Genomic DNA, 24,241 nt, shown 5'->3' with positions numbered 1-24,241 from the left:
TACCATGCTTATTGCATGTAATTGAATCTAATTAGTTAACTTGGCTAATTAATTGATTAATTTACCAAAAGGTTCAATACATTCTTGGCCTATCAAGTGGTATCAAAGCCAGCACACTCTGATCAGGGTTAATCTTTGTTGTGTGATCCATTAATCCCTTTTGTTATAGCTGCGAATGACATGAAAAGATATTTTATTTCAAATACATCTTGCTTTTCTAATCTCTATTTGATTGAGTGTTTCAGAAATTGCAAGTCTAAAAGTTATTTGAAAGCTATCTTGAGGATTATTGAAAAAGGTCTTAGTATAACAAAGAAGAAACTAGACTGTCTCAGAATGATAATGTGCAGAGGAGTTCATCTAAGAATGGTGAAAGTTAAAGGCTTTGTTCATATATGGCAGATGAGAGAAAACACCATTCCTACTGATTTGTCATGTAAGCATGAGGTGTGTTTTATGATGAAGTCTGTATTCAAGGTAATGGACACATGTTTGTGGTACCTTGATAATGGATGCTCACGACACATGACTGGAGACCGCTCTCTCTTTAAGGATTTCGAGTCCAAGAAAGGTGGAAATGTCACCTTTGGTGATGGGACTAAATCACAGATAAAAGGGAAGGGAACTATCTCTCTACCTAAACTACCAGACATTTCAAATGTGCTATATGTAGAAGGTCTGAGGGTGAACTTGTTGAGTATAAGTCAGATATGTGATCAAGACTTTATGGTGCTATTCTCAAAATGGAAATTCCTTGTGTTGAATGAGTTTGGGAAGAAACTCATAAGCGATGCTTGCATTCTGGATAATTGCTATGGATTGGTACCTGATGCTGATATGTGTGCAATAGCATTCGTTTCCAAATAAAGACCTATGGCACCAAAGGATGGGACATGCTAGCTACAAACATCTGTCAATTGTATCTAAGCATGAATCAGTTTTTGGGACACCAAAGCTCAGCAGAGTGAACAATGTTATGTGTGAACCGTGTAAACTTGGGAAATAGACAAAAGAAAAACATCTAGGCACTTAGACATCAGCTACATCTAGACCTTTGGAGCTACTACTTCTAGATCTCATGAGTCCAACTAGAACCGAGTCTCTTGGAGGAAAGTGATATACATGGTTGTGGTAGATGATTTCACCAGGTATACTTGGGTCATTCTTATAAGATCTAAGTCAGATGCTCCTAAGAACATTGAAACCTTGTGTACAAGATTGCGAAATGAGAAGAACTTGAAGATTGATCGAATTCGAAGTGATCATGGTAAAGAATTCAAGAACTCATACATGGAATCTTTTTGCACTAGATCAGGTATATATCAAGAATGGTTTGCTCCTATTACTCAGCAAAATGGTGTAGTAGAAAGAAAAAACAGAGTCATTCAGGAGATGGCTAGAGCCATGTTGCACAATAAGGATGTGGCTAGAAATTTATGGGGAGAAGCAGTCAACACTGCATGTTATATAGTTAACAAGGTGTATTTCAGACCCAGTACCGAGAAAACTCCCTATAAGTTGTGAAAGGGAAGAAAGCCAAATGTGAAGTATTTCAGAATTTTTGGAAGTACTTGCTTCATCCTTAAGGATAGAGAGAATGTGTGAAAATTTGACTCCCAAAGCGATGCAGGAATATTTTTGGGATACTCCTCCACTAGTAAAGCTAATTGGGTGTACAACAAAAGAACCAAGAAAGTGATGGAAAAAATCAATGTTGTTATTGATGAAGCTTCAGATTCTGGTTTTGAGCAAATTAGTAAGGAGATACCTAAGGAAATTTTTCCTCCTGAGCCTAAGGTTGTTCAAGAAATAGTTAATCAAGAGCCCATATCTTCAAGTACTCCAAGTGTTGTAAAAGTCTCAGCAGACATTCCTACCTCACCTGATTCTGAATCTAATAAAGAGAAAGGACCTTCCTCAAGGATTAAGTTGAATCACCCTCCTGAAGTTATTGTGGGAAATATGAATGAACTTACACTAAGAAAGCATACAGTTGATAAATGTGTTGCTAACTTTGTGTCTTATTCTTGCTATTTGCCATAGGTTGAGCCCACCAAGGTTGGGGAAACTCTCCAGAATGAAAGTTGGGTTGAGGCTATGCATGATGAACTGCTTCAGTTTCAAAGGAATGATGTCTGGACCCTAGTAGCTAGACCGAAAGGAGAGCACAACATTGGAACAAAGTGGATAATCCGCAATAAAATTGATGAGGAGGGAAATTTAATCCTCAACAAGGCTCGTCTTGTGGCTCAAGGATACTCCCAAATGGAAGGAGTAGATTGTGATGAGACATTTGCTCCTGTAGCTCGTATGGAATGCATTAGTGTTCTTCTAGCCCTGGCGTGTCACTTGAAGTTCAAGCTTTACTAAATGGATGTAAAGACTGCATTCTTGAATGGGTTCCTTAAAGAAGATGTCTATGTGGCTCAGCCTAAAGGATTCATTGATCCATATTTTTCGGATCATGTGTTGTACCTTAAGAAGGCACTCTACGGATTAAAGCAAGAACCCAAAGCTTGGTATGACTGGCTTACACAATATTTGGTCTCACATGGTTTCATAAGAGGACAAGCTAATCAAACACTCTTTATCGAAAGGGAAGATGGTGAGTTGATAGTTGCTCAAGTCAATGTTGATGATATCATATTTGGGTCTACAAAGGATGAACTTGGGTTATAATTTCTCCAAACTCATGCAAGCCGAGTTCAAGATGAGCATGATTGGAGAGTTGAATCACTTCCTTGGATTGCAGATCCATCAGCAAGAGTCAGGTATATTTATATCTCAATCTAAATATGCTAAAAATCTTGTGAAAAAGTTTGGATTGGAATTTGATAGTTCTGTTAGAACCCCCATGAGCCGAAATGTTAAACTCATTGTTGATTTGTTAGGAAAAAGTGTTGATTCTTCTCTATATTGGAGCATGATAGGTAGTCTTCTTTACCTTACTGCTAGTAGACCTGACATTAGTTTTAGTGTGGGAGTGTGTGCTAGATATCAGGCAAATCCCAAAGAGTCTCATATGATTGCTTTGAAAAGAATCATAAAGCATGTCAAATCCACTGCCGATTTCGGTGTGTGGTATAGCAAGGACACCAATAATGTCTTAGCTGGGTATTCTGATGCGGACTGGGCTAGGAATGCTGATGATAGAAAAAGTATTTCAGGGGGTAGTTTTTATGTGGGTAATAATCTTATCTCCTAGATGGGCAAAAAGCAGAATTTCATCCCTTTATCCACTGTTGAGGTTGAATACATCACTGTCGGTAGCTGCTACACCTAACTTCTGTGGATGCAAAAACTCCTCCTTGATTATGGTATTCTTCAAGAACATCTTACCATCTATTATGGCAATACCAGTGCCATTAACATCTCTAAGAATCATGTTCAACATTCTTGAAAAAAAAAAACATATAGAGATTCGACACCACTTCATTCGGGAGCTTGTCAAAGATGGTACTCTCACTCTTGAGTTCATTTATACTGATGATCAGAAGGTTGATTTGTTCACTAAGCCTCTTGATAGCAAATGGTTTGAATTCCTATGCCAAAACATTGGTGTGATCTCCATGGAGTGATCTTTGCTCCTTCTCCTCCTTCCTCATGCATTTGCATTCTAGTTTTATACTATGTTTTGTTTAACACGTTTTTGTTTGTTTGTTTTCAGTTTTGCTTTATTTTGTTTTTCATAAAAAAAAAAATGAAAAATAAGAAAAATACAAAAACAGTGCGTGTTTTGTGTACATTGGTACTTGTGTACTTTGAATGGCTATTGAAACAAAGTTTTCTAAACTTTGTATCTTTTGTAACTTAGATAAGCATTTTAATGCACAACTAAGCAAGTGAGCTTTATGACTCGTGTTTGTGATGAGTATGATTAAGTAATCTCTTATACTAAATACTCATATCACTCTATTTGATGGGAAGGACTAAAAAATCATAAGAGAAATGCATAAATAATCATCTCACCACTAAAGCCCGCCAATCATGAAAAACATCAGTATGCTTTGGCATAGCAAAATTGTGATGTTTTGGCTTAACATAATTGATTATTTCTTTTCTCTCTCTTATATACCCATGCATGATATGCTCAAAAGAAAAAATATGCAAAGAAAAAATAAAAAGAAAAAAGAATCAAAATACTTTTAAATATGATTACAAGCGTGTTTCTAGAAGATGTTGGAGTTATGAGATGTACCTTGAAGGCGATAGTCCCCATCAAACAGTTATGATTGTGCGTGAGTTAAATTGATTTTCTCATATCTCAAATCATCATAATATGAGACACTTATGCACTCTTGTGATGTTTTCACACACAACACACAATTTCTTAGCTACTTTTGATATATGTGCATGTACAATGTGATTTGGTCATCACAAGGAATACATGTGTTAATGTATTCTCACTAAACTGTCTTGACTTGTTTTTGAAATATAATATTGGTAAGACTTGTTTAGTGTGTGTGTGTGTGTGTGTGTGTGTGTGTGTGTGTGTGTGTGTGTGTTTTGGACCATGAATGCTTTGCATTTTCTTGTTGAGAGATGTTTTTGAAAGCTTAACATGTTGATTGGATCTTTCTTTAAGTAGATTGCTTGTTTGCATTCATCCCTATGTGTTTTTTCTCTCTTTGAAAAACTACTTTTATTAAGCTCGACAACTTCTCGACAGCTTCTTATCTATTGAGCCTTTTGAACTTCTTTTCTTGATAGATCTTATCGCATATTCGATCCATCGAGCTATCTGAAATTTGTCTCGATAGCTTCTCGACAGATTCTCAATCCATCGAGAATGTTTTTGTCAGGCCGATAGCTTCTTGACAGCTTTTTGATCCATTGAAGTGATTTTTCCGTCAATAGATTCTTGACAACACCTTGACAGATTCATATCTGTCGAGCACTACTATCGAGATTTAGTGCTCGACAGATCTCGACAGACCTTCGACCCATCGAGCTACGTTTTGTTTAAATACCTCTGACGTGAAATCAGATCTCACTTTTTCATATCTCTCTCGATGGATTTTCTTTTCTCTCCATTCAAGCACCCTCGTCTCACTTAAAGCCTCCTACCCACGTGATTTTCGACCTAATCTAGTCTCAAATCACTTGGTATGTTTCTCTAATCTCTCTTTTCTCATGCATTTCACGCATTAGACCTAGGTTTTTGGGGTTTTTGAAATTTTTTGAGTTTTCTATGAATTTTTTTGGTTGGGAGTTGCTTACTTGATGCTATATGATCATGCATTGCATTTCATTTGCATTTGCATTTAATTCCATTTACATTTTCACAATGTTTCATGCATTTAGATGTATGTTTGTTTGTTAAAAAAATTGTGTGCTGATAGGTTTGGGTTGGGTTGAACCAATGATGTAATTTTTTTTGCACGTCACATGTTCATGTATTTTTCATGCATACGTACCCTTTATTTTCTATCCATCTATTCTGGGTTGTGATTGTGTTTTTATGTCTCTCCCTTTCTCTCTTCGGATAGTTTGTGCATGGCATCAAAGCGCAAATCCACTCTGTCTTGGAACCCTCTTTGTTCCGGGACATCTTCTTTTGATTCTACTCCTAATCATGTCCGGTTCCATGATGAGAAGGCCCATAAGGACTTCTTGGAGAACTTTTCTAAACGTGGCATTCATCTAGAGTGCCACGTACTCTATCGGATTTTTTCGATACCACTCTACCTAGTGTCATTCACACTCGGGGATGGGAGTCTCTATGTGAGATACCCTTGAGTTGTCCTATCATGATCTTACAGGAGTTTTACTCCAATATGCATGGTATCAATACCTCTAACCTCGGTTTGCTATGCATATCAGAGGTACACGTATCATAGTCATTTCGGATCTTGTATCTGAGATACTACACATTTCGCGGGTAGCGTATCCTGACTACCCCGCCCATCAGCATTTGAGGACTGTGTCCAAAGATGAGCTCATATCTCACTTTTGTGAGAGACCTTCCATATGGGGTGGTCATCAAAACATCCCATGCTTGAACTTTGCAAAAGGTCCAAGATTCCTAAACATGGTGATGACATTTGTTCTTTATTCACTATCTCACTATAACTCCATTACAGAGCCTCGTGCTTGGTTTTTGCTATCCCTCCTTGAGGACCTTTCTATAGACTTTCCTTCTCACTTCATTCTTTCTCTCATTGATGTCAATAGAGATACGAGGACCTGTGATAAGCTCATTTTTCCTTCGGGTATCACGCAGATTCTTCGTCATCTATCCCTCTTCCTGATTCTTCCTTCTATCCTATCATGGGAGCCATCAGTGCAGCGTCTGTTTGACGGAGCGAGGCCCAACTTCGACCAAAGCGGCCACAGACAGAGACGATGGATCCTTCAGCATCCACCACTCCATCCACCTCTGCTCCTTCTTCTTCAGCTAGTGGTGTGACTCTTGAGGCCATCATGGCCTAGCTTGGATACTCGCCTTGACACTCTCAATGGTGAGTTGTGTCAGGTGAACACCCGTGTTGGCCGTATCACTTAACAGCAGGCTTAGATGGGTGGCTTCATCGCTTCTCCCTCTCCTTCACCCGAGGCTTCGGCGGATAAGGTTGGTGATGATGGTACTAGTGATGATGATGAGGATGAAGATGCTAGCTCTTCCGGTGATGATGAGACAACCTCTCAGTGATGACTTACCCTTTGTATTTAGGGGGAGAGTTAGCATAGGACATTTGTTTTTTCGTTAGGGGGAATGTCTTTTTTTTTTTTTTTGGGATGTAGTGAGGATTTATGTACTTTTCTTTTCTTTTTCTTTAGTTACATTATCCTTTTGTACACTAGTCTTGTGACCATTTATTGATAACATACATTGTACTCATTTATCTTATATATATATATATATATATATATATATATATATATATATATATATATATATATATATATTTGTTGATATATATATACACATGTTTCTTTATGTATGCAATCTTTTATTTCTGTTTCACACTAAGATGCCTTGATGAGTTTTGTTTAAAGTGTTTCAGAAAGACCAGTTGTCAAAATCTATCATACCATGAACTTTCTTTTTGCAAAGATTTGAACATTGAAAATAGATGATGAGTTCCTATTTGAATTGATGATGTCATGTAGGAACAAGATTTATGTCTACCAATTTGGTCTATTTTTTCTCATGTTAAATGGAACATGCCCTTGCTAGAAGGGAAAAGTTTTAGGACAAGCTTCAAGTATGGTTAGAAGACTCACCTAAAGATGTAGCTCCTATTGTATTTCGTGATACAGTTTAGTTGATCTAGTCAAAATTTCAGATTGTACTCTTAATATATATATATATATATATATATATATATATATATATATATATATATATATATATGAAAGCTCAAATTTGTGTTAAAAACATGAGCTTGTCTAGACCCCAAATTAAAAATTACAGTTCGGTTGATTTTACTCTAACTTATTTAAGTGCGGAAACAAGAGTAAATGCGAGCGAACAACCAATAAACTACTTTAATCCATATTCAATAAAACACAGTAGTAAAATGAAAGCTAAAAGATTAGGGAAGAGAGATGCAAACATAAGATAACACGCCGATGTGTTATTGAAGAGGAAACCAAACAACTCGGCAAAAAACCTCTCCGTTGCCCTTCAAGCGGTAAGTCGATCCACTAGACAATAAGTTGGGATATACGAATAGCAAAAGACTCTCCAAGCCTAGTCTACCCAATGCACCTAAGCCCTCCAAACTCCTACTCCAACAAGGCTTCTCAGAACCGTGTCTGGTTTAGCTTTCCGAATCCCACAATGCACCCGATTGTGTCTGCCAAAGCTTGGCTTCTTCCATTGCTTCCCAGCAGCACCAAAACTCATTGGACACTTAGTATGGGTGTGGTAAGTATTTGGGCTATCAACCTCTCAAGGATATAGAAATGGAAAGGTAGGAGTAGAGGAAAACCACAAAGGATTGTGTGTAGAATTGTGGGTATGACAATCTCACACTCTCAAGGGTTGAGGCTAGGATTTTCTCATCTAAAAAGCTCTTCACTCAATATGTGGGTAATGATGGTATATATAGTACGTTTGAGAATGTATTGAAGCAGATAGGATAAAATAGCAAAACAGACGGTTTCACGAGTATCTCGTGGGAAGGCCTTACTTGTGAGACGCTAGTGAAAACCAGCTATCACCATCTGTCATGACTCTTCGCATTCCAGTCATGTGCAGGGCACATGCATTACTTCGCGGGATGCTTAGTCGTGAGCTACCTGCGAGAAATCTTCTGCCTTCAAAAGCTCAAGTCTTCACACTTTCTCTCTCTCTCTCTATCACACAACCCTTACAATAAAATCCCACAGCAAGTACAGGGTATAAAAGATTGAACAAAATTACAATCAAATTTGGCACGGAATTAAAGCCAACACAAAACAGTTGTAAATCACAACTTTACAATATCTCCCTTTGGCTATTCTGTGACAAAACATCCTATAACAGACTTTAGACTTAACTTGAGTTTGAGAACAGTGGCAAAACTCACTCGCACTTAATCTAGAAGCTGTGAAGCACTTGCATGAATACACCTGTATCCTGAAACACTCACACACAAACAAAACTTTCATTAAGCTTATGACAAGTTGAATACAAGGTACATAAATGAGCAAGTATAATGCGATCAATATAAACAAGATATAAGCTATGAAGCATAACTTGATCATACAAGAACAGCCATTACGGAATGACTACAATGATCATTTAACTAATAAACAATCATCCGGACATACAATGCAATTAAGTGCAAAGCAAGAATCAATTACATTTCCAAAACACTCAACCGATGTAAAATACCAAAGTATTTGCATTAAGGATACACGATCCAACAAGGGCACAAGAGTTTAGTACTCAAGATTAACTATAAGTACAAAAAAAATGCTACAAAGCAAAGAAATAAACATAAAGTACTGAATATAAACTGAATTTAAAATCAAAGTACTTAAAGCTTTAAAAGAAAGCAATGTAAAAGAAAGAGTTCTAGAATATGGCATAAGCAATTACTTAAACACCAAACCACAAAAAGTTAACCAAAAAGTCTAAGTCTCTATGTATCTCCCCCTCAAAATGTGCTACTACCCCTCAAAAATTTTCTCCCCCTTTTTGACCAAAATGGCCAAAGGAACTAGAACTGATTGGATTCGGAGTCGGATCCATGAGTCGTCGACATATCTTTGATCTGTGATGATAAGGCAGTGATTTGACCTTGGAGATAAGCAAATTGCTCTGCGGTATGATGCACATGAGACTCAAGCATGCCATATATCTGATCTACCGTTGCTAGAAGGTGATCAAGACAATCGGATCCTCGTGTAGATGCTGAAGAGGATGGTTATGTTGAGGTCTTTGGGGCAGAAGTGAAGCAATCAATCTCATCTTCTGTGTCTCCACCTTCATCTTGAACAACAACCCTTGGAATATGAGAAGTGTCGGTCTTTGATCCTTTGATGTGAGTTGTGCTTCGAATCACTGTGTGACCACCAATAGGATAATCCCTCTGAACCACAGTGAGATCACTTTAAAGTTTGAGCCTTGTTTTAACAATTAGGCCCATTATAATTGAAGGAAATGGAAAAACTGTTCTGAAGTTTTGTTTCACAATGCTCTTCTTCAAAAGATGGAGGATGTGTCCACAAATATCAATCTCTTTATGAGTTAAGAGATCGAACATGAAGATGGTCCTTGGCTTGGACAGTGTTGTCAAGTTGGTGACCGGGTATAAGTTGTTGATCATCACATGACCAAGGGTTCTCATCTCTAGATTGAATTGGATTGTGTTCATGGAGGTTTTCTTAGAAGTACCACCAAGTGTCCTTACCATCTCCTCAGTGGATTCCAATCTTTCATCATATTGCATCGTGATTAGTTGAGATAGAAGACGAACTTCTAAAAAATCTTGAATGTTGTCCCTAGTGATGACAAATTCTTTGTGTCATACCTAGCAGTTTATATGATCCCCTTCAACACTAGCATTAGAGAAAAACTCTCTGATAATCTCTGAGTACACTACTCCACTTGGATTCAACAATTTTGTCCATGTCCTTTCCTTGAACACTTCAGTTATGAAAGTGTTCGTAAGAGTTTTTAACTGCACAACCCTTTCCGTGATAATAGTTGCTCCTTGTAAAAGTCATTATACTTCATGTTTACCTCAATAGACTTGAAGTTGTCAGAATTTGTGCGAGCACGCTTGAAAGATGGTTTCTTAGCAGCATGCTTGGTGGGAGACATTTGCACAATAGATATAAAGCACAAAACAAAAAACAGAAACACAAAATAGACCACAAACACTTGATTAGATTCAAATTAGTCCAAAAACAAAAGAAAACACAACTTAAAAAGAGTATAATAAACTCAAAACAATATGTTGTAGGCATTGAAACATGTAAACATAAACACAATGCATAACAAAATGAATGTGCATGTGTATGCATGTGCTGACTCATAGTGTGTGCAACAGGTGATGCATATTGTGTGCCTAGGTGATGCATAACATGGCATTGTGAGGCACACAATGGGAAAAGTGTGTAAAACACACACCCAATTATCTAAACATGTCAAGCATGGTTAATCAAGGGTAATCCCAAAAATTGGAACTCATTTGAGTTTGAACCAACACAAAAATGTCACTTGAACATTTTGTTGAACACTTAGCATGCAGCACAGTTCTACATGAATGAGCAATGCATGAACACAAAGAAATCTGCCTAAATACATGCTTAGAATGCCACAAGGGGCCAACAAAAACACAAACAAAAATACAGCAAATGGGGTTCACCCCAATCAAAAAATTGAAAAAAATTTCTTAGTAAACATGAACCCAACCCTTGTTTTGAAAATCCCCAAAATTTGTAACCCTAAGAAAATTTCTGCATAATCTAAGACAAAAATAAAAAGAATGTTTGGAAAAACATACCTTGAAGAGAGTTTGGAGAGAGTTTGGTTGGAAAATGATGGGGTTTGTGTGAAAAAGAATTTTGGGTTGAGAGGGTTTCGAGAAACAACGTGAGGGAAAGTGAGTGATTCAAAAAAATGTCTCATCTGCTACTTAAAAAACTAAAAACACGCGTTTTTTGCGGGTTAGAGAGTCATGAGATTAGTTGCAAGACACATAGAAGCTTTCGGGAGAAGTTTTTAGTAGCAACATAGTCGCAAGACACTTGCGAAAGTCTCTATGTGAACTTGAGAAAAACTTCTAGTTTTTGCCTAAAACCAATTCGCGAGTAGAGTTTAGTCGCAAGATACTCGCGAGGCAATAGCGAGACTCTCTGGATGAAAATGTGACTTTTTAATTTCCCTTAAGAACATTCCGCGAATAGCTCTAAGTCTCGAGATGCTCGCGAAAATGCCTCTAAACCAGTTTTTAAGGAAAAACACAAAAAATGCATTTTGAACAAAAACATAAAAACGCGAAAGTACAAAAACACTTTCAAAAACATATACAATACTCAAAAAATCTTTTTGGATTTGATCGACAAGCAATTGAGTATACACATCATATTTGATCATGTACAATCACATAAATGAAATAAGCATTCATTGAACAAAGACTTATGTGTTGTGTGTTGTGTGTAAGTATCAAATGTGGAATAGTCTTTAGTCTAGAGTGAAGCTTCAATGATCAATTCAATTAAGTCATACACAACTAGTACTAAGTCGAGTAGACTATCTCAATTATAGAACTGAACATATATGATCTCCCACAAGAATGATTACATAACTTTGGAGCTTTTCATTTGGCTCCATTATAGAACATAACATATGATCATTTTTTGAACAAAGTACATCTCATTTTGAGATCAATACCTAAACTTTTGATATTTTAACTTTGTAAGTGAGTAAGCATTTGGCTTTTTAAGGCACCATATATTACAATACAATTTGCTTTCCCTTTTTCCTAGTCAAATATTAGTATGTGCGATGGCTTTTGCAGCTCAATATCTCTTTTTGAGATTTGACATTTGATGAGCTCTTTAAGCAAAAACATAAAAACGTGGGAAAAGATATAGGCACAAGTCTATGCATGTATCAAGACCAACAAGAATATTGACAAATCATTCATGACAAGCTTGAAGATCAATTTACAACAATCACACGTAGATTTCAAGATTTTTCCCACAAAGATAGATGTGCATACAAAACAAGCTAAGCTCGTAAATGCACTATGCCATTAGTATGAAAGTACTAGGCCAAACTCACATGTGATATACACACCACAAGCGATCAAACTTTTTGAAGATTTTTCAATTTTTTAGTTTTTGAATTTTTCAGCACACTAAAAAAAAAAAAAAACATAACACGAAAAGTAAGATCAACAAAGACAAAAACAAAAATAACTAGCAGAAGAAACATACTATGAAACAGAAGCAATGACACAAGAAGATTTTGCATGACATGATGCATGAACCTATGACCCTAAACCTTGAAAGAATTAAAACATGGGCATAGGAGATAAATCATGCAAGGGTACCCTTCTTCACCCACACTTTTCAAGTGTTTTGGGTGAGAGCCTTGGATGGAGGTACATGACCAACATGGCTTTCCAACCTCAAAGTGAAGCTAGCAAGGCATAGAGAGATATTTTTTAGCATTTCTATGACGTCTCCAATGAGATGTCCTTCATTTTCTCCCTGAGATTGAGTTCCCTTTGGTTTCTTCTTTGAACTTTCTTGGCCACGCATGGAATCAGCTTTCTTGAGTGCATGTAACTTGAAATAGTTGGGTCTTGTATGCCCTTGAATGCCACAATGATGACACACATGCTTCACTTGAGGCCCCCTCTGATTTTTGGGTAATGACTTCCCTTTAACATTTGATCTTACACCACAGGTTCTTTTCTCAGCAGTAGGGGTCTCAGTCTCAGTCATCACTTCTTTAAGTTTCTCAACACTCTTGGCTGATACAAACCTTACTTCCTTCTTTGGTTCACTGTTGGAGCTTCCTTCTCCAGTATAGCCGAGACCGGTCTTGTCATGTGTAGATTTTTGTGACGACAACACACTGTCAAGTTTCTTGGTGGAGATACGCTTAACTTTGACATTGGCTTGGATTATTTCAAGCTCTAGAAACTTGATCTTAGAGTAAGCTTCAACTAGCTCTCCCTTAAGTCTTTCTACTTCACATTTTGCTTCTTTAAGTTGCACAAGAGTACACTTATGCTCTTTTTCAATTTTCTTCAACTTTCTTACAGCATGATTAGCAACCTTGGCATATTTTCCACAATCTTCTAGCAAAAAATCATACACTTCTTGAAGATTGCTCTCCTTCATTTAGGCATATATTTTCGTCTTCCAATTCTTCAACTTTCTCACCCTCCGAATGATCACCAAGTTCATTTACCAAATTGCTCAAATCATCTTTAGATTCAATAGAGGTAATTTTCATGAAAGCTCTATAATTCCCGTCACTGTCACACTCTTCTTCCGAGTCTGAGTTTGAGCTTTCGGAGTCGCTAAGAGTAGTGGCAAACACCTTACCCTTCCCTCTCAAGTAGTTAGGACATTCTTTCTTGATGTGTCCATGGTCGTTGCATTCAAAGCACACAACTCCTTGGGGGGATTGAGAGTCCTTCCCATCTTTCTTCTTGAATTCCTTTCTACCACCTTTGGATGATGAGAACTTTCCTTTGCTAAAGGACTTCCCACTGTTCTTCATCTTCAGAAATTTTCGGAAGTTCTTTGCAAGGAATGCTACTTCTTTCTCCACATCATGTTCTTCGGAAGATTCATCCATCCTCTCATTGATGGTTTTGAGTGCAAGCAATTTACTTGGCTTGTGAGAAGGCAATCCAAGTTCATATGTTTGGAGAGATCCAATTAGCTCTTGAATCTCAATCTCATCCAAATCTTTGTTTTCTTTTATAGTAGTAACCTTCGTACGATAGCACTCTGGTAAGGACCTCAAGATCTTTCTCACCACCTTAGCATCCTCAATATTTTCACCAAGATTGAGCTTGGAAATCACAATTTAGTTGAGCTTCCCATAGAATGAATCGAATGACTCATCATCACTCATCTTAAGCTCTTTAAATCGAGTGGTAAGCATTTGAAGTTTTGTGTCCTTGGCCTTCTTGGTACCTTCGTAGGCAGTCTCAAGAATCATCCAAGCTTCCTTAGCGGTCTTCACATATGATATCCTGTGGAATTCATCAGTAGACACACAACAAAATATAGCGTTAATTGCTTTGCTATTGGCATTTGCCAACGTAAGAGCTGCCTTGTCCCATTCAGACTTGGCTATTGTAGGTTTAACATACTCATTCTCAACGGAATCCCATACAGACTCATCTATAGAACAAAGAAATGCCTTCATACTAACTTTCCAAAAAGCATAGTTGCTTCCATCAAAGAATGGTGGAGCATTTAGAGATTGTGACCGATCCATCACAAAAAAGGTCTTGGATCACACTTAGGTAATAAAACCACAACAAGTGCACCCACTCTGATACCAATTGAAAGTTCGGATTTGTGTTAAAAACACAAGAGCTTGTTAAGACCCCAAATTAAAAATTACGGTTTGGTTGATTTTACTATAACTTATCTAAGTGCGGAAACAAGAGTAAATGCAAGCGAACAACCAATAAACTACTCTAAGCCATATTCAATAAAACACAGCAGTAAAATGAAAGCTAAAAGAGTAGGGAAGAGAGATGCAAACATAAGATAACATGCCGATGTGTTATCGAAGAGGAAACCGAAGAACTCGGCAAAAAACCTCTCTGCCGCCCTCCAAGAGGTAAATCGATCCACTAGTCAATAAGTTGGGATACACGAATAGCAAAAGACCCTCCAAGCCTAGTCTGCCCAATGCACCTAAGCCCTCCAAGCACCTAAGCCCTCCAAGCTCCTACTCCAACAAGGCTTCTTGGAACCGTGTCTTGTTTAGCTTTTCAGATCCCGCAATGCGCCCATTGCATCCGCCAAAGCTTGGCTTCTTCCAATGCTTCCCAGCAGTATCAAAATTCACTAGACACTCAGTATGGGTGTGGTAAGTGTTTGGGCTATCAAACTCTCAAGGATATAGAAATGGAGAGGTAGGAGGAGAGGAAAACCACAAAGGATTGTGTGTAGAATTGTGGGTATGACAATCTCACACTCTCAAGGGTTGAGGCTAGGGTTTTCGCTTCTGAAAAGCTCTCTACTCAATATGTGGGTAATGATGGTATATATAGTGTGTTTGAGAATGTAGTGGAGCACATAGGACAAAATAGCAAAACAGACTGTTTTACAGGTATCTCGTGGGAAGGCCTTACTCGCAAGACACTCGTGAAAATCAGCTGTCACCATCTGTCATTGTCACGTCCCAATCAGTCCAAAAGAAAAAAAAAAAGAAAAAAAACAAGAAGGTAAAAGTCAGATATTTTTTTGGGTTCCCACGTGCCCCACCTAACCCCACTCCCCACCACTCCTTTTTCTCTTATCTCTTCTCTCTTTTGGCCAGCCCTCTCTTTTCTTTCTTTCATTTTTCTCCCTTTTCTCTTCACTTAAACACACTCATCCCTCAAACTCACCCACCGGCCTCCACTCCAAACGACACAATCTCACCATCATTTTTTCGGCAAGATCACCGGAAAAATACTTAGAAACCCCTAAGAATCTTCATCATTTTTTTTAAGGTAAAAATTGCTAATCTTTTTGGAGGGTTTTACACTTTTGCTTGAGGTTATTTGTATTTAAGCTTTAATAATGATACTCATGTGATTTATGAGCATTGGAAGTGATATTTATGTGTTTTTATGTTTGAGTTTTGTATTGGTGGAATTATTTGATGAATGGATATATAATTTGTGCTAAAAATGGCTATTTAAGGTTTATGTGTGGTAGAAAATTTAGGGGTTTTAAGTTATAACATGTGATGGTTGGTAAATTTAATTTTTCCATTGCCATTGGGTTTATTTGGAGTTAGTTGAAGTTCTAAATTTCTTGTCTTGCAGGATATTTTGATTTTTGCTTTCATGGGTCTCTTAATGATGTAGTGTAAATTTATGGAAGCTAGTCATAATGTTGGAGATAATATTGAATGGGTTAACTCTATAAATTGGAGTCTATGCCTTGTGAATTAATTTGTTGAGAAACTTGAGAAGAAGAATATGTTATTGATACGGTTAAATATTAGGCATGCCTAATTAAGTGTTTATATTCCTAAATTGTGGCTAGATACAATTTCAAGCTCTATACTTACTGTGATAAGTTTACTTGATATTGTTTAGGTTCTAGCTAATCTCCTTGGAGCTTGGAGAGTTTGGCTTTTGTGATTGCGAGGTAAGTAGCTTTTTAATGGGATTTTGGAAAATAATCATATTGCATAAATGTTTTTTTTGGGTTAGACACACTTTTGGAAACTACCTATGGAAACTATATTTTCCTAAAACTATTGTGTTGTAACCTTAATACACACACACACACACACACACACACACACACATATATAGATAGACTTATATATATATATATATATATGAAAATGCATCATATTTGGTATTGCATTTGGGGAAATGCATAAATTGTTGATATGGAAAATATGAGCATATTTTATTTAATCTTTGATAAGGAAATTATGAACTTTATGGTTTATTAGAAAATCCAAAGATGCTTATCTTGTCTTGTTATTGGGAAATTGATATAAAATCTTTTGACAAGAATGAAGTTGAAAACCTTACAAACCTTGTGGAAGTTAGATTATTTAAGATTTTCTTGAAATTACCTAGACATAGACTATGTATTTGTAAGCAATGTAACATGTGAGCTTTATGTGGTTTTAACACCATGCCATGTGTGATTTCTCGGTGATCACCCGATTTGGTTTTCATAGTCTTTGTGACAACGAAAATCAAATCCAAGTCAGTGTCCTTTCACTTTAGATGACGTGTTCTTCCCTGCTGATTATGGGGGAAAGAGGTTCCTTGATTGTATGTGGGTGAGACTGTTGTCCATGGGGCCAAGAGATCACATGCAAGAGAGGTCCTATTTGACGCGCTCTCTTTACTACCCATGGAGAGAGAGAAAAACCTTAAGGGTATGGGTGAGGCTGCTATCCATGTGGCTAAGAGTTTGCATAACAAAGAGGACAATATCATCCCAGTTGTGAATGGGTGGATCTCCTGATTGGTCTATGTGGTAGTGTGGTATTTTTGAAAAAATTTACCGTATGTTAGATTTTATGGCTTTGAAAATTTTATTGTTAGTACGCACAGATTACAGATTTTTGTATATAGTTTCAAGGTATTTACTTTGAGAAATTTTGTGTTTCATTACTTAATCATTCTTGTCATATTAGTATTATTGAAGATGAAACTTGCATTTTCTCCACCCCCATTAATTATGCTACTTAGTGGGCTCTGTCTCATCCCATTATTTTTGTAAACTTTTCAGAGTAGGCAACAATATTTTGAGACAACTTTTTGGTGGCTAATAGTAGTTAGACTGACTACTGATGGAAGCTGAACTTTTGTAATAAAGTTTATTTGATGATGTACATCTTAGAATAGACTTGACTCTTTTTTTTGTACATTATCGTGGTTGTGACTGTATTCTCACTGATGAGACAAGCTGTTGATATGTAATTGTTTATTCAAACTTCTATTCTTTTGTGGCCAATGGTCCTTGTAATTAATACCTAGAGCTCTGACTTACTTTGAGAGTATATTCAATGGAATTATTATGGTAATTCTTAATGTTGGTACTTGATAGGATTTATGTGGATTGAATTGTCAAAAAATGAAAAATTTACAGGTACTTGCGACATTTTTCTCATGCTTTGGACCCCTTGGGGTTTGGGGCGTGACAGTCATGACTTTTCGCATTCCAGTCATGTACAGGGCATATGCATTACTTCGCGAAATGCTTAATCGCAAGCTACCCGCAAGAAATCTTCTGCTTTCAAAAGTTTGAGTCTTCACACTCTCTCTCTCTCTATCACATAACCCTTACAATAAAATCCCACATAAAGTATAGGGTATAAAAGATTGAATAAAATTACAATCAAATTTGGCACAGAATTAAAGCGAACACAAAACAGTTGTAAATCACAACTTTACAATATATATATATATATATATATATATATATATATATATAAAAGCAACCTTTAAATAGAATAATATCTGACATACTGTTATACTGCCTTATTCAACTGCAGAGGTTGAACTAAAAAATAAAAACCATCTCTTGCTACCGCTAAAGTTTTACACGCTAGACTCTTTTCACTGGTCCTAACAGTAAATTACAATCAATGATTTTATTGATACATACAAAAACTTCCATATATATCAACTTTAATCTTGCATCACATAGCCAACATATAGTTATAACACAACAGTCTTTTGAGATTTTCTTGCTCAACAAGCACTTTATTTGAACTGAGAGGGAAAATAGCCAAGACGCCCTTAACAATATTGTCAATATTGTCTACTTGAAATTCATAGCCACTATAGGACTTGATACTGTGTGGCCATCTTGATCTATCCATTTGAGAAAACCATAAATTACCCCTGAAAATCCTCTATCAAGGTCAATGCTCACAACAAAACTTCGAGTCTGATATTTGCGGGTGAATGTAAGAGTCCTTGGTTTCACACTTATTTTCAATCCGGTGGGAATGTTCTCCAAATGTGCCCGGTAAACAGCTTTATCATTTCCAACATTTGTCACAACCCTACTAAAGTTCATTGCCAATGGATATCTGGTTTTGGTTGTGAGTACGGCCGTAAAAGAGGGATAGTTTAGATCATGAATAGATTTATTGCTGCAACTCCATTGAGTTCGTCTAATGAAAGCACTCATTTGCTTCTTAGTGTGTTCCAAGCCACACAGAAACTCAATATAATCTTGCAAACTCATGTCATAGATGAGTCCAGGATCCATCGCTTTATTCGGATTGATGTGGCCAGCCCCAAACTCCAGAGGTGAGCCAAAATCATTTGTTAATTCGCTTTTAATAATTGTGCCAGTATTGTCCATGGCATAGGCCGTGGTCATCATAGCCGATCGGATCGCTGCTGGGCTCCACTCGGGGTGGACTGCTTTCAATAAAGCTCCAACGCCAGAAACATGTGGTGTAGCCATTGATGTGCCTGAGTCCAATGCATAATCTGTAACCAAATCATAGTGTCCAACTTTCATGAACTTCAGGGGTACATATGCAGCTAAAATATCAACTCCTGGAGCAAGAATATCTGGCTTTAAAACTCCTGGACTGATTGGACTCGGACCTCTCGAGGAGAAAATGGCCACTTGAGGGGCAGGCTTTGTACCCAACCTCGTTAACATAAAACTCATGTCTTTCACTTTTGGGGTTTACACCCTCGTCACATAATCCTTAACCAAAGTCCCTGAACCAGTTGGCAAAATAAGGCTTGGAATGCTGTACTCATTAGGCGATAATGATGAGAAATCATCTGTCAAGAAGATAGCCGCATAAGCACCTGCCCTCTCAACCTCCTTAATTTGTTGAGAAACATTTAACCTTGAGCTATCACAGATGACTACTTTTCCAACAACCTCCTTTCTATCCAAAGTTTTGTCCTTGCAAATTGCTTTGCTCATGTTGTCTTTGCCGTAGTACAAAGGCTTATCAGTAATGAAAACACTCTCTGGAAAGTATGATGTACCTTCCATGGAAACCCCACTTTCTAGAGTCATTTTTGCATGGAAATTTCGATCAAGTGTGCTAGCCCCAACAGTTGTGATCCAAGGTGCTACATTGTCTACTGTTTCAAAATAATAATCATTGCCGGCAGCACAAACAACAAAAATCCCTTTCTCAATTGCTGAAAGAGTACCCAAGGCAATATCATTATTGAAATAAGATGTCATATTAAAGCCAAGAGACAAAGACATTATATCAACCCCGTCAAGAATTGCTTGTTCCATGCCAGCAAGAACATCACTCGATACACCCACTCCGCCTTTTAGCCAATGGGCTTTGTAGACAGCTAGACGTGCACGAGGAGCCACCCCAATGGCTGTGCCTCTTGCATATCCAAAGTGACTTACTCCAGTAACATGATTACCAGCTGCTGTGGATGCTGTGTGCGTACCATGACCATTGAAGTCTCTTGGAGAAAGAAATTCGCCTTCCTTAGTTAAGTCAAATCCTGCAGCTAGGATTCCTTTGCAATAGAATCGAGCCCCAATGAGTTTCTTATTGCAGTATGAAGGGCTAAAAGCCGTGCCATTCTCACACTTGCCCTTCCATTTTTTTGGCACGGGTGGCATACCCTCATCATTAAAACTCTCGCTCTCTGGCCAAACTCCTGTATCAACCACACCTATGATCACATCTTCTCCATATGAGGCAGTAGGCCATATGCCAAAGTTTTCTTGTAGCCCAAGAAACTTAGGGGAGTAGGTTGTCATTAGCTTAACAAAGGACTCTAGGTAAGTGGCAAGGTGAGATGGAGATTCCTCAATCTCAGATAGCTGATAGGGTGTGAGCCTAGCGCTGAAGCCGTGCATGACATGGTTGTATGAGTACAACAATAGTTCTTTGTCATCAGCAGGAGATGACGACAGTGATTTTAGGATGGAACGATGCCATGACTCATGGGTTAAGAAAGATTCAGGCTTGTGAGTATGGTCCATGTGAATGATATATGTCTGGTAGTTTTCAGATTTGGACACTGCATTGACAAAAGGAAACAAAAACACTAGCAACCAGAGTAGTTCACACTGTGAAATCAGGTGGGAGAAACTCATCTTCATGGTTATGGTAGTGATGGGCTATTGAACTTGGAAACACTGCGAATAGAAAGGTCTATACATAGGGTAAATAACTTTAGTGCTTACACAGTCACTTTTTTTTGCACTAAATTAAAGTATGTGAGTGGTTGATATTAAAGCCTTACCTTAGAATCCTCCTTTACATGAACCCAAAAATAGAAGAAGTGGAATATCTTTTTTGTGGACCCCTTGTAAAATCCTGTCTAGTGCGATCATATAAGAATATTATTACCCCCTTTTTTTTATGGTTTCAAACCCAAACCTTATTTTACCTAAACCCCAGACAAGTTAGACACAAACCGAATCGATTCGATTCGTTCGCCAAGTCTATAATCATGAATAGATGAAAATTTCTATTTCTACAAAAAATTTAAGCAATGAATGTTAACCTTTCTATAAAAATTTGTGGCGTTTGCCGTTTGGAGCTTTTGGCAATCAGGCTTATTGGATTGGCTTAAAGAAATAGTAACTCTAATCTTTAGAAAGAAAAAAAAAACAAAAACAAAAACATAAAGGCGTTAATAAAAGGCAACAAGAGGACAAGGGAAAAGACAGCAGAGTCTTGGATGCATCTGTATTGCACGATTTGACTCATGCTTCTTGAATTATTACCCACTTGGAATTTCATTCATGTAGATTTATGGTTTCAATTTATGTATGTTAACTCTGGGGTGTAATCCATCTCATTATGTGTTTATACATCTTCAAAATTCAACTTTTTTTTTTTTTTTTTTTTTTTGCATCATATAAATTATAAAGAAGAAAAAGATTTTCTCCATGTGAATTCACTACCCATCTAGAATTCACGTCTAGTCTAGGGTTGAATATTAGCATGCTTTTATATTCCTTTTGCATCACATGGAATATATGAAAAGCCAAAAATATTTTTTGTGTTAATCCAATTGAATTCCTTCAAGTGACATTTCGATCAAATTAGGGTTTTCATTATTATTCTCGCATACCATGTAGAAGTTCGTTAAGGGTTTCCTTTTGCATTTTATTTCTTTATTTCACACATATATGTTACAATTTCATTTCTAACATTGTGACTTTTTCCATGCAAGTTATCTCTGTTTAGAGGTGGAGCTAGGGGGGGCCATGGCCCCCCGCTGACTTTTTGAATTTTCCATTAAAGGGTGGGAGAAATTTACAATTTAAACAAAACAATATACTGACTCCCCCCCCCCCCTCCCCCGGGGAAATTTGGCTTTCTCAAAATTTAAATCTTAGTTCTATGATTCTATCACCCAAAAAAAAAAAAAAAAAAAAACCTTCAATTTTTCATAATTGATCCCCGAAACTTCTGAACCAGTCTATAAAAACCCTCAAAAAAAATTAAATTGGTACAAATACAACAAACCCAAAAAATAATACAAAATAACAAGGCGTAAATGAACAAAAAAAAAGTCTTCAATTACAAATCCCTAATACTTAGTATAAAATAAAAAATAAAATAAAAGGAAAAGTAAAAACCTAGATGTCTCTTACGATTGCAATGCACACCAATCACCACGTGGACTCTGAGAGTCCACGTGGTGATTGTGTTCCTGAGCTTATACTTTTGTTTTCCTTGAATAGATTGTGTACAATTTGTGTTCTTGTATTGTTTTTTGGTATTTTGGAGCATGTTATGTTAGATTTTAAATTTTCTAAATTTGTGTTTGAATTTGAATTTTCTGGGTTTGTATTTTTGTTTTTTTTTTTTTGAATTTCTTAATTTAATTAAAATTTCAATTTTAAAAATTAAAATAAAAAAACTTTTGATTACCAAAAATTAATTTTCAGTAATTAAAGTTTTTTTTTGTTCGTGGTTTTTGGCTATAGTGGCATTTTGAAACGCTACTATTGTCAATTTTTTGTAAAATATATATGGGTCTATAGCTGTGTTTTTAAAACGCGACTGTAAGTTGAGGACCTATAACCATGTTTGTTAAACATGACCTATGTAAACCCTATAGATGCATTTTAAAAACACGGTTAAAATAGTTCTTATAGCCAAATCTATGGATTAGCCAGATATATAGAAATATCACTAATTATTAGATCACAGCTAATAAGTAATAGAGTGGTGTGTATATTGCACCTTGTTACATTTTTTATGTAATTCATAGTCAATCGTATTAATGAAGTTGGTATAAAAAATTGGTCTAAGACTTATTATGGGGATATAGACAGTTAAATATTAATTTTTAGAGATCATGTTTCTCTCTTGGAGAAATGACACACCAAACTATGCAATTGGGGCAGAAAATGACTTGTAAGACATTTTGAGGTACTTTATGTTGCTTAATTGAACCCTCCGTTATTTTGAGGAAAATAAGTAAATAACCCTCCGTTGTTTGGTATAATGCTTCCAATTTTTTTTTTTCAAGATAAGTGTGCTCAATGGTTACTCAACTTATTAACCAATATAAACAAAGAGGATAATGTCATGAAAGATGTTTAATTGGGTCATGTCTTTCCTCAAAAAAAGAAAAAAAAAAAAAAAAAAGGTTCATGTCCACTATTTGCAAATAGAAAATGTTACTTTGCCATGATTGGCTAGACAAGCTGGCTCAATTTAATACGTTTGACTCTCCATGTAACCTCCCATCACATGGATGTAACATCACAGTGTAAAACAAGTGCATTCAAGAGATATACAATGGGAAAAAAATGGTTTTTGATAGTGTTTGATATAAATTTGAGACCTATTTGTGGGTTCCGGTTAGCTCAACTAGTAAAAATTTTTATGGTTGTATAAGAGACCTGAGATTCAAATCCCGCCTATATCAAAAACTGATTAATGTCTTTGTCTGATAATAAAAAACTATCATCAAGAGCGGACACTATAGATTAAAAGTCTCTAAAAAAAAATTGAAACCTATTTGTCCTTTGAAGTGGGTCTAAGTTGGGACGTGTTCTTTTTATGATTAACATCATGCGATCACTTGTTCAATGACCATTTAAATAATGTATAAAAAATTAACTCCTAAAATGCACTCTCAAATTAACATGGTTTAAAGTGATAAAATCATTGAATTCAACGTAGGAAATGAATTGGATGTTGAATAGGTTTATATATAAGTTGGCTATTGGGTTGGACCCCAAGGAATACCCCACTATAATGTAAGGGAAAAGACCTACTCAATGGGTCTTCCACCACACATGTACTAGGACTGCCCTCACCGCGTTGAGGTAATTTTGCATATATATATATATATATATATAGAGAGAGAGAGAGAGAGAGAGAGAGAGAGAGAGAGAGAGAGTTGTTTTTTAAATTATACATGTGAATAACTTTATGAGTTGCTATTACGGTTGGAAGAAATTCCTTAGATGCAAAGTGTTAATTACCACATTAATCACATCACCAAATAAAGCAATAATCAATTATATAGAGGGTAACAAAGTTGCACATTGTTTGGCAAGTGTTAGGTTTTAAAGATATAGGATTAAATGTTTAGAGTCTCAATTTGTATATGTTGGCAAATCGAGAATAAAAACATGTCTAGGA

General features: G+C 36.6%; 4 protein-coding genes and 1 long non-coding RNA gene across 5 annotated transcripts; 2 read left to right on the top strand and 3 right to left on the bottom strand.

The window, feature by feature from the left end:
- Positions 1 to 366: 366 nt before the first annotated feature.
- LOC142616804 (uncharacterized) lies at positions 367 to 867 on the top strand. Its single transcript, XM_075789582.1, has one exon. It carries the CDS (start codon positions 367 to 369, stop codon positions 865 to 867), a length of 501 nt encoding a protein of 166 aa, XP_075645697.1.
- A 13,126-nt stretch (positions 868 to 13,993) lies between these two features.
- LOC142616803 (uncharacterized) lies at positions 13,994 to 14,410 on the bottom strand. Its single transcript, XM_075789581.1, has one exon. It carries the CDS (start codon positions 14,408 to 14,410, stop codon positions 13,994 to 13,996), a length of 417 nt encoding a protein of 138 aa, XP_075645696.1.
- A 1,055-nt stretch (positions 14,411 to 15,465) lies between these two features.
- Positions 15,466 to 17,696, top strand: LOC142618001 (uncharacterized). Its single transcript, XR_012841132.1, has 3 exons — positions 15,466 to 15,641; positions 16,236 to 16,287; positions 17,398 to 17,696. It is a non-coding gene; the product is annotated as an uncharacterized LOC142618001 (long non-coding RNA).
- A 564-nt stretch (positions 17,697 to 18,260) lies between these two features.
- On the bottom strand, positions 18,261 to 19,302 carry LOC142615135 (subtilisin-like protease SBT3). The gene has a single exon (XM_075787834.1). It carries the CDS (start codon positions 19,300 to 19,302, stop codon positions 18,433 to 18,435), a length of 870 nt encoding a protein of 289 aa, XP_075643949.1. The 3' UTR covers positions 18,261 to 18,432.
- On the bottom strand, positions 18,261 to 20,821 carry LOC142615134 (subtilisin-like protease SBT1.4). Its single transcript, XM_075787833.1, has one exon. It carries the CDS (start codon positions 20,725 to 20,727, stop codon positions 19,321 to 19,323), a length of 1,407 nt encoding a protein of 468 aa, XP_075643948.1. The 5' UTR covers positions 20,728 to 20,821; the 3' UTR covers positions 18,261 to 19,320.
- Between the last annotated feature and the right edge of the window lie 3,420 nt (positions 20,822 to 24,241).

The sequence above is a fragment of the Castanea sativa genome, chromosome 11 (assembly GCF_040712315.1).
Source record: "Castanea sativa cultivar Marrone di Chiusa Pesio chromosome 11, ASM4071231v1".
NCBI lineage: Eukaryota > Viridiplantae > Streptophyta > Magnoliopsida > Fagales > Fagaceae > Castanea > Castanea sativa.
Note: the sequence above shows the minus strand (reverse complement) of the source record. Positions and strands in the feature narration are given on the sequence as shown.

Excerpts from the sequence above, each read along its gene's own strand:
- LOC142616804 (XM_075789582.1), top strand. The coding sequence starts at position 367 with ATGGTGAAAGTTAAAGGCTTTGTTCATATATGGCAGATGAGAGAAAAC.
- LOC142616803 (XM_075789581.1), bottom strand. The coding sequence starts at position 14,410 with ATGGATCGGTCACAATCTCTAAATGCTCCACCATTCTTTGATGGAAGC.
- LOC142615135 (XM_075787834.1), bottom strand. The coding sequence starts at position 19,302 with ATGAGTTTTATGTTAACGAGGTTGGGTACAAAGCCTGCCCCTCAAGTG.
- LOC142615134 (XM_075787833.1), bottom strand. The coding sequence starts at position 20,727 with ATGAAGATGAGTTTCTCCCACCTGATTTCACAGTGTGAACTACTCTGG.